Source organism: Nelumbo lutea, chromosome 7 (assembly GCF_056320005.1).
Source record: "Nelumbo lutea isolate HS-2025 chromosome 7, American lotus-T2T, whole genome shotgun sequence".
In the NCBI taxonomy this organism is placed as follows: Eukaryota; Viridiplantae; Streptophyta; class Magnoliopsida; order Proteales; family Nelumbonaceae; genus Nelumbo; species Nelumbo lutea.
The window spans coordinates 3,060,287-3,071,235 of record NC_142690.1 but is presented as its reverse complement, the minus strand read 5'-3'; the positions used below and the strand labels follow the sequence as shown (position 1 = coordinate 3,071,235).

Genomic DNA, 10,949 nt, shown 5'->3' with positions numbered 1-10,949 from the left:
TGTAAAATTGCAAATATACAATAAACTCTTTATTTTATAATAAATAATAAATAATAGTTTTAAGTTTTAATTTTTAAGGAAGCTATTTGGGCTTTCTAATTGGGTTAAACCTAAAAGAATCATAGAATGGTCTAAAGTCCCCAAATTGTATTAGAAACTGTATCAAACTGTAGAAAAATGGTTTGGTTTGGTTTGATTTTCATACCAAAACAGTTTGATTTGGTTTAGAAAATTTTTAAACTGTTATTTACCGGTTTGATCTGAAATCTTCTCTAAACTGCACCGAACCAGACGATAAACATCCCCAAGTCCACGATTTCGAGTTCCAACAATGAGCTAACAGTTGCATGCCATTTTGTGTTGGTCTTCAACCACCATAAACTAGCGAGTTTTGGGGTCTAACAGTCCCCAAGCTAAGGAAAGATGTCCCATTAAGGCATTTGATAAATATAGTTTAAGGGGACATGCAGACAGAAAAGAGTAGGCATATTCTCACCCAAAGTGCGTCTTCATTGGATGCCAAAATGCCTCTATGTCAAGTCGTTTCAAAGCTTTGTAGTTGATTTATAACTTTTTGAAATTGCCTCAACTTTATATCTTCTATCTATCAGAAAAAAAAGAAACCTCAACTTTGTTTTTTTTTTTTTAATTTTTTTTTCAATTTTGATTTTTATAGGTATATGTCAAAGCTCAAGCTACTGCTACTGTTTGAAAAAAACCAGTATATTTGTAAGCTTAGAAATGGATATATTTACAATATGCTTGAATATGCATGGATATGATGACAAGATCTGGATATGCCTGATATGTTTGATTAAATTTTGACATACCATTGATGTAACACTAAATCTATGGTTGAAATAGCTATTAATTAGGTATTAATGCATAAGAAAAATTTTACAAAAAAATGTACAAAGAATATATACTTTAATGGTTTATACTTTTTATGAAGAAATACATTATATTACAATCAATATAGAGGAATATGTTGCCTTAAAAAAAAATAGAGGAATATGTAGATATCATATGATTTTATTGGCAGAGTCCAAAACACATACTAATATAGCTTTTCACAAGTTATACATATAAGATTTGCAACTTGAAATTCACAATTAATGAGACTCCAAAAGTGGGAGGTGGGAAAAAGGCAAAATTAATGAGATAAATAGTGGGTTTTAGTGATTTATTGGCAATGAACAGACGATTAAAATTAGAAATCCAGTTACATATATATCTTCTAATATTGGTCAATATTAACTGGTACAAAAGAATGGTGTCAATATTTGAGATGTTACACCTATATAGGTACATTAGAAACTGATATCAATATTTTAAACCTTGCACACATCCATAGTTACAATATTTTCTTGTGATTGCACAGCCAAGCTTGGACAGGCTACCGATTCATCCAAGAAGAAGATAACGTTTTTTTTTTTTTTTTACTTTTTTTTTTAGCCAAATGGGATGATGTCCATCTTTATTTGAGGTTGCAAGAAAATGTTGCAATCATGATGAAAAATGTGATTGTGTTCCAAACATGCTAAGACACAAATATAGATGGTAAATATTTGAACTAGGGCTGCAAATGGATTGGATTTAATCTCATTTAAATTTGAGACTTGAAAATATGATTTTTTTATTAATAGGATAGGATTTGGAATTTGCTTGATCTGGTTTGTTGGGATTTGATCTAATCAAAAGACTGTTTTCATTATTAAATTCTTTTATATTAAGCTGGCTTTGGGATTAAATAAATCTATTTTTTGTATGGTAGATAATATTTGTTTATATCTAATTTTACAATCTTATGCTAATTTTTATACGTTTTTACTGATATTTCAATGGGATCGGATTCAAATCAAACATCCCGGTATTCAAATAATTGAGTTCTAATATATTTTTTCTTTAGATACCCATTAGATGTCGAATCAAACTTGGATCTCTCGGGTTCTTATAAGATCAAATCAAATAAACCCATATCCGAATTCAATCTGATTGTTTGCAGCCCTTCCTTGAATAGTTGAATATAACAACTTCTAGACCTTTTTTTTGAAAGCAAGAATTCATTAAACAGGAAGAGAAAAGAGACAGAAAAGGAGCCACCAATACATGATTAATCAGGAAGAGCTGGTGGAGGCTCATGAACATATTCTACTGGGCACCCAATAATTCTAGCTTGGTTTGCTACTAGATGAACCATTACTGTTGCACTCTCATTACATACACCAATTTACAGAAAACAAAAGAAGATGGTAAGGTCTGGAATATTGCATCGATTAAGCACTGTTCAGACCAAAAAAGAATTTTCTGTATCATGATCTTGGCATCAGTATGAATAACAACTGAAGCAGCGTTCAACTCCTTTGCTTTCCTTAAGCCCCGGAGGATTGCCCAATACTCAGAGTCGGCTGCAATGAAATAATTTAGAGGAAAGAAAATAGCTAAATCAGTAGCATGCAGCACGATTCGTTGTAGGTTCCAATTAATGGGCCATCAACGTATAATTAAGTGCAACTCGTGTTGAGCTTCTTTCCTTGTAGGAGATGTAGTCACAACTCACAAGGGTGAGATCGAAGATAAGCATTCAAAATACATTCTATAAATTCAATCTTAATGAGTTTCAATAAATACAAATATGGGACTATATATATTGTGGCAATTATAAATACAATTTAATTATACTAGGATATATATGAAGGGACAAAGATATAGGAAAAGCAGAACTCATCCTAAATGAATCATCTGCCACTGAGATCTGTGCTTGGAGTTAGCTGCCCTACATGTACATGCAGAGAAAAATCTGAATCATCTCCAAAAGAAGCAGATGTGGCTGGCCAAATAAAAGCAGGTTTCTCATCGGGTGGAGTTGGTGGGATTGTTTCACCAGTGAGAACTCTCAAGGCCACTCTCATGGAGGGCCTGTAATTAGGATTTGGATGACAACATGCCAATCCCAACTTCAGCACACATTCCATTTGCTCCTCGTTCAAGTCATCCTGCTGCAATCTGGGGTCAACAGCATCCAGAATCTGACCTTTTCCATACAACTCCCATACCCAATCAACAATATTGTTTTTAGAGTTGCTTTGTGGGTTTTGATTACCAGGCTTCGTCCACATGCAACTTCCAGAAGGAAGATACCAAACCCGTAGACGTCTGATTCCACGGTGGCCCTACCAGTGAGGCTATACTCTGGAGCCATATAACCCGGTGTTCCGGCTAACTGCTGTGTGGAATGATGAGTTTCACCCTCCTGTTGAACGGTTCGAGCCAATCCAAAGTCTCCCAATCGAGCATTGAATTCTGCATCCAACATAACATTGCTAGATTTTACGTCACGGTGCAAAACTCGCTTCTCACTTCCGTTGTGTAGATAATCCAGTGCAGAAGCCACTCCACAAATAATTTTGTGCCTTCTTTTCCAACTCAATTGCACTTGCACATCCTTCGTTCTCTGGTTCTGGGCAGGAAATATGAGTTTGTCTAGGCTCCCGCCAGATAGGAACTCATACACGAGGAGGAGCTCATCACCTTCGTAGCACCACCCAATTAATTTCACTAGGTTCTTGTGTCGGAGACGGCTGATTGTTGTCACCTCTGCAATGAACTCTTGCTTGCCTTGGGTTGAACCTTTTGACACTCGTTTTACAGCAATCTCCAGGTTGTTTTCTTTCAAGATTAATCCTTTGTAGACTGTCCCAAATCCTCCTTTCCCAAGCTTGTTGCCGGGGTGGAAATTTTCAGTTGCGGTTTTGAGTTCCTTGAATTGGATCCTCCTGGGTGCTATGCTATAGCCTCCAATCTGTATTTCTATGGTCGAATCCACAATTTTTTCTTCCTCGTGTTTCCTTGGCCAATAATAATAACAGATGAATCCAGTCAATCCACACAGTAAGAGGGTCACTACAGGTATAATTATCCAGACCCACAACAGGTTGAGAGGATCATTTTCTATGACTTGGCCTGTGAAATTCCATGCTTTTACACAGTTGAGTTGGGTATTACTCCCAGTGGAAGCTGAGAATCCCACATAAACTTTCTCCCGAAGATATTCAGACAGATCAATTGGATATGAAATCAATGGATTCACAGTTCCATTACTCATGACAAGAAAGACTTCCAACGTTTTCCACGTCCCGTTGTATTGAATGTTGAAGGTAATATCAGTTCCGCTCAAAAGATTGACGCCGTAACTACTCAATGAAAATTTCTGCCTGGAGTAAATGGTATTGACATCCAAGCCTACATGGTTGTCATCAACGTCTTCTGGGTAGCTCTTCCTCGTGTCAAATTCTACAGCAACAATACTGCTGCTGGAGGAGCCATTGGTGCTTGCATTTGCAATCCCAAGCCATTGGCCTTCACTGTGGTCCGGAAAGCTTGATTCTGCTGACAATATGAAGGCCAAACCTTCGCCGGGGGGCTCAGTGCGGGGCGAAATATTGAGTACGAAGGTAGAATTGAAGGTGGCTATCTGGTTCTTTCTTCTGCTCCACAACTTGAATTGTTTTCCATAGAAGATCCTTCCAGATAAATTTGTTATAGGAGCTTCGCTAACATCTGCTGTGACTTGAAAAGCATCAAGAGTTATCTCCGAGTAGTTGGTTAGTATGAAATCGTTCTCGGTTGCCTTGGGGAAGGAAGGATAACTGAAATTCAACCCCTCTACTTGAAGGACAATCCCACCATAAAATATGACTAGAACCAGAATCTCCATGCTCCTATAAAAACAGATAACTTGATTTATATCAAACATGCTATCTTGTGGAGTATTAATTCTCAAATTTGAATTGTTTTTCTTGTTGCTGCGAGTTCCAGAAAACAAAACAAAACCTGGGTTGAAAACAAGGTTGGTTATTAAAACAGAAGCACAGAAAACATGTCCTTAATTGGTTATATGTGTTTTCTTGAACTTCTGGTTTAAGGAAAGTGTTGTTTAATTTGGTTATTTAGGGGGTGTTCGTCATTGTGAATTGTTTTTCTTGTTGCAATTTCCAAAAGCAAAATTAAAACAGCTGGTTTGAAAACAAACGTGTTCTTGTTTTCAAAACTGAAACAAAAAAACATGTTCTTGAATTTCTAATTTACATAGCATGTTTTCAACATTTCATTTGGTTATTCCATATCATGTTCCATGCATAGTCATATAATTTCTTTTTTTTGGTAAGAATTATATAAATCCCATACCACGAGTTTTTTTTTTTTTTTTTTGTTTTAAAAGCCTTCATGTTTTGATAGTATAAAAAAAATTATGGGTTTTTGAGACAAAGCCAACTTTTTTCCGCTTTTCAAAACAAAACATGTACAACTCAAGAACATGTTATTTACTATTTTCTGTTGGTGATGCAAATTTCAAAGACAAAATCATTCATGTTGTGGAAGGCACCCATGGTGTTTTCAATTATCTGAATGAAAATAATTAGGTATTAATTGATCGGAAACACATCTAATATCTTACCAAAACAAGTTACAGCAGGAGCATGAGTACATATATCTATGTATCATGGTCGCCTTGTGAAGAAATTGTAGAAGTGTTGAACTGACTTGCAAGCAACTTCCTCTGCCTCTGAATAGCCATTCTTTTAACTCCAATAATAGACCTGGAAAAAGATGATTAAATTTAAACTAGTTAATTAAAAAGATCAATCTCAGAGGAAAACTTCGTTACTGAAATGAAGACCATTAATCAGAACTATATAACTTCAAATCTGATGATGACAAGCTAAGCTACCTCTTTTTCCTGTAAACTTCCCAAAGCCATTTGAAAATTCCGCCGGCCCGACTATATACAAGTGGAACGGCAGTGCCGCTGATGACGTGTGGCACATTATAGTTTGAAGGGAGTAGCGAGTGGATAAAGTTGACTTTTTGACCGTTTCCTTTATTTATTTATTTATTTATTTTTTAAAGTAAGGATCAAATTCGAGAGGGTGTGAACATTGGGGCTGCAACATGAGTTATGGTTGAGTCTTGAGAGGCCTTGGGCAACCCTATCCTACCCAACCCTGACTTAACTTCACGGGTACAGGTAAAGCATGATAATCATTTTCTTTTACACTTAAAAATGTTGATATTAATGAACCAACATGAACCCTCATAAAAGAATATAAGAAATAAGTATATTTGGATAATAATAATAATAATAATAATAATAATAATAATAATAATAATAATAATAATATATGGGACCAACCCAAAACCCAACTTGAACTCAACCTGATCCTGACCCTAAGTCAATTTAAAATTTTGAGGTTGGATTGGAGGGTCAATAACTCTGGTTAAGTAAGGGTTGATTTCAACCCGACCTAACACAGCCCGATTTGCACCCTGGTAACAGATTTGTGCCATCTGTTCATAACACTTGAGCAAGCATCCAATGTTTTAATACTCTCAAAGTCAAGTGTTGTGAACGAACCGGTGGTACAAACCTATGATGTCACTACTTTTGTTTGTCAAGATTGAAATCTCTGCTGAGGTTGGTTTGCTCCGCTCACGTAAAGATGGGGCATTACCAGACTATCACATTTCAGTAAAATCTGATCTATAGTTAAAAGCTTGAGTTAAACGTGAAGGAATAAGATATATTATACTTGGTGGTTGGGACGAGAGATCCATGGGTTAAGAAATTGTGGCGATTGATTATTTATGGCCAACAAAAGCTTAACTGGCTTGAACAACTTTGCCTGCCAAAGCCCAAAAGATCGATTAACTTAAGAATACATGTTGATGGCATGATCGAACAATAGGTTGTGATTTGTGAATGCTGTGCTTGGATTTGATGATCATATATGATCTGATAATGAAGTCAAACCATGAACAGAGTTCCTCCCTATACAAATTCAGATTTAACGTTTTTCCAATTCTTGCAGGTCAAGCTTTCCCTGCTAAAGTTAAGAATTTATTGCAGAACTACTCTGTTCAATCTTGGTTCTTCTTGACTGACGGATTCAATCATTCCGCCCTTTCCACTTCCGCCCCAAATCAGGAGGAAGAAGGAAAATTAAAAAACAAAGGAATGAAAATTGCAAAAAATAGAGTCATGTTCTTGTCATCATAGTCGCCATCGATCATCTCATCTTCATCTTATTAGCCATCTTAGCCTTATCCCAAGTTATTTCTCAAGTTGGTGACTCTGCTATCTCTACAATGTATCTGCATTCAATTTTATTAATTAATTCCCATAGCTGCTTAATTAATTACTTCCAGGCCAAAGAAGCTTATTAAATCTTAATTCGCATAGGCAAAATTGTTCCGTCGTATATGGGTTGGTATGGTTTTGGAAAAGGAAACCACCAAAAGTCATTCTCTAAAAGGAGTATTTGAGGGTCTAGAAGTAGAACAGTACAAGTACAGACTCGTTTAATTAATGGCTTATTTATCTAAATCTAAAATTCCCCTTCACTTATTTTTCCATTCATCTTTGAACACATACTCTTTAACTTTTCATAACCTCAAAGAGCCTCATGTCAAAGCATTACTTTTTCTTATCAGAAACTTACTTCCATAGGTTCGAGGGTTGACCATTAAGTAACAGAAATTGTCCACCTAAGCCTTTATATATGTTTTCTTTATTGAATCTTTATATAACAAAATTACCCTTTATATATGTTTTCTTTATTGAAAAAACAGCCCACGTTTTACACTAACGGATAAAGAAAAGAGATTATCATGATGGGAAGCTTTGTTCCTTAGAGGGCATTCTCTTGCCCATGGATCTTAATTCCCATTTAATGACTCCATTTGAATGATTTAAACCTAAAAAGTTTGGGCATATCACACGATGGGTGATTTAATTTGATATGGGCACATCATTTAATTTGACAGGATCACGACATTATCAAAAGATTATTATATGGCATAAGGTTATAAACGGATATATACAAAGAAGATCAAACTTGATTAGTTTATATTGAAATAAGATGTCATCTATCAAATATATAACATTACCAGAAAAAAAAAATCTATCAAATATATAAAATATTCTAATGGTAACAGATATAGCGGGATACCCAAAATCAGGGGTGCAGGCGGCGGGATCTCAGTTACAGCCTACAACCAGAAGGAGACCTTAACAACCGACCGACTAGTTAGCAATTTGCCCTATATCGATCAGTAGAGTCATCTTCCACTAACTAAGATATATATGTGCTTGGAGTTAGCTGCTGTATACGAAGAGAAAAATCTAAATCATCTGCGAAAGAAGCAGCTGCAGCTGGCCAAATGAAAGCAGGTTTCTTATTTGGTGGAGTTGGTGGGATTGTTTCACCGGTGAGAACTTGCAAGGTCACTTTCATGGAGGGCCTGTAATTAGGGTTTGGATGACAACATGCCAATCCCAACTTCAGCACACATTCCATTTGCTCCTCGTTCAAGTCATCCTGCTGCAATCTGGGGTCAACAGCATCCAGAATCTGACCTTTTCCATACAACTCCCATACCCAATCAACAATATTGTTTTTAGAGTTGCTTTGTGGGTTTTGATTATCAGGTCTTCGTCCACATGCAACTTCCAGAAGGAAGACACCAAACCCGTAGACGTCTGATTCCACGGTGGCCCTACCAGTGAGGCTACACTCTGGAGCCATATAACCCGGTGTTCCGGCTAACTGCTGTGTGGAATGATGAGTTTCACCCTCCTGTTGAACGGTTCGAGCCAATCCAAAGTCTCCCAATCGAGCATTGAATTCTGCATCCAACATAACATTGCTAGATTTTACGTCACGGTGCAAAACTCGCTTCTCACTTCCGTTGTGTAGATAATCCAGTGCAGAAGCCACTCCACAAATAATTTTGTGCCTTCTTTTCCAACTCAATTGCACTTGCACATCCTTCGTTCTCTGGTTCTGGGCAGGAAATATGAGTTTGTCTAGGCTCCCGCCAGATAGGAACTCATACACGAGGAGGAGCTCATCACCTTCGTAGCACCACCCAATTAATTTCACTAGGTTCTTGTGTCGGAGACGGCTGATTGTTGTCACCTCTGCAATGAACTCTTGCTTGCCTTGGGTTGAACCTTTTGACACTCGTTTTACAGCAATCTCCAGGTTGTTTTCTTTCAAGATTAATCCTTTGTAGACTGTCCCAAATCCTCCTTTCCCAAGCTTGTTGCCGGGGTGGAAATTTTCAGTTGCGGTTTTGAGTTCCTTGAATTGGATCCTCCTGGGTGCTATGCTATAGCCTCCAATCTGTATTTCTATGGTCGAATCCACAATTTTCTCTTCCTCGTGTTTCCTTGGCCAATAATAATAACAGATGAATCCAGTCAATCCACACAGTAAGAGGGTCACTACAGGTATAATTATCCAGACCCACAACAGGTTGAGAGGATCATTTTCTATGACTTGGCCTGTGAAATTCCATGCTTTTACACAGTTGAGTTGGGTATTACTCCCAGTGGAAGCTGAGAATCCCACATAAACTTTCTCCCGAAGATATTCAGACAGATCAATTGGATATGAAATCAATGGATTCACAGTTCCATTACTCATGACAAGAAAGACTCTCAACGACGTCCCGTTGTATTGAATGTTGAAGGTAATATCGGTTCCGCTTGAGAGATTGACGCCATAACCACTCAGTGAAATTTGCTGCCTGGAGTAAATGCTATTGACATCCAAACCTACATGGTTGTCATCAATGTCTTCTGGGTAGCTCTTCCTCGTGTCAAATTCTACAGCAACAATATTGCTGCTGGAGGAGCCATTGGTGCTTGCATTTACGATCCCTAGCCATTGTCCTTCACTGTGGTCTGGAATGCTTGATTCTCCTGATAATACGAAGGCCAAACCTTCCCCAGGGCCAGGGGAATCGCGCTGCGGTACAATATTGAGCACGAAGGTAGAATTGAAGGTGGCTATCGAATCGTTTCTTCTTCTCCATAGATTAAATTGTTTTCCATAGAAGATCCTCCCAGATAAATTTGTTATGGGAGCTCCACTCACATCCAGCGTTACTTGCAAAGCGTTGTAAGCTATCTCTGAGTGTTTGGTTAGTATGAAATCCTTCTCGCTTGCCTGGGGGAAGGAAGGATAACTGAAATTCAGGCCCTCTACTTGAAGGACAACCCCACCAAAAAGTACGACTAGCACCAGAGTCTTCATGCTCCTATATATATATATATACATATAAAAAAAAAACAGATGAATTGGTTTATATAGAACATGCTATGTTGGTGTTTTGAATTATTATTTGAAAGAAAACAACTGAATTATTTGATCAGAGACGCATCTAATCTTACCAGCAGAAGTGATAGTAGGAGGACTTTGAGTACATATATCAATAACAATCAGCTAAAATGGCCTTCTGAAATACTTATAGATCAGTGTGTAGAAGTATGAATGAAACTGATCTTGCATGCGATGAACTTCCTCTGCTGGTTAACAAGTTTTCTTATCAGTCGAGCGAGCCTATAAAAGATGGTTAAAAGTAAACTTGTTGAAGTTTAATCTGAGACTGAAACTGAGAAGAAACTTCGTTATTGAAGCGTACAACTTCAAAATTGGTGAGTTGTCTAGGACGACAAACTACCTCTGTTTCCTCTGAACTTCCCAAGCCACCCTTCATTCCTTTGAAAATTCATTGCCTAACTATAATGTCGAGATTCAAAATTCTCCGCTGAGATCGGTGATTCTGTTTGTCACAGAAAGACGGGAAATTATATTATGGGTAAGTTGTTTAAGTCTCCTATCAAGTTTAGAAATTGCAATCACACCTCTGTTGGACTACAGTTGCAAATAAATCCTCTGACAAGAGCTACCAAAATATCTAAAATACCCATAAAATTACTATTAGTAATGATTCATATGAAGAGAAATTTTGAGTAATAAACATTTTCGTCAAAAGTACCACATAGGTATTTTGAACAATTTTATACTTCTTTTCAAAATAATCTACTAGAGAGAATCTACTTGTAACTATGCCATAAAATTCAGGGGATCTAATTACAATTA

General features: G+C 37.0%; 2 protein-coding genes across 2 annotated transcripts; both read right to left on the bottom strand.

Moving 5' to 3' along the window:
* Positions 1–2,644: 2,644 nt before the first annotated feature.
* Positions 2,645–5,614, bottom strand: LOC148844656 (putative L-type lectin-domain containing receptor kinase S.5). Its single transcript, XM_088956018.1, is given in 3 exon segments — positions 2,645–3,112; positions 3,115–4,721; positions 5,459–5,614. Coding segments are annotated over 3 exon segments (2,028 nt in total). The 5' UTR covers positions 5,506–5,614; the 3' UTR covers positions 2,645–2,738.
* Positions 5,615–7,880: 2,266 nt separating this feature from the next.
* LOC148844655 (putative L-type lectin-domain containing receptor kinase S.5) lies at positions 7,881–10,406 on the bottom strand. Its single transcript, XM_088955331.1, has 2 exons — positions 10,238–10,406; positions 7,881–10,104 (listed from the first exon to the last, which is right to left on the bottom strand). Exons 1-2 carry the CDS (start codon positions 10,270–10,272, stop codon positions 8,133–8,135), a joined length of 2,007 nt encoding a protein of 668 aa, XP_088811457.1. The 5' UTR covers positions 10,273–10,406; the 3' UTR covers positions 7,881–8,132.
* Positions 10,407–10,949: the final 543 nt, after the last annotated feature.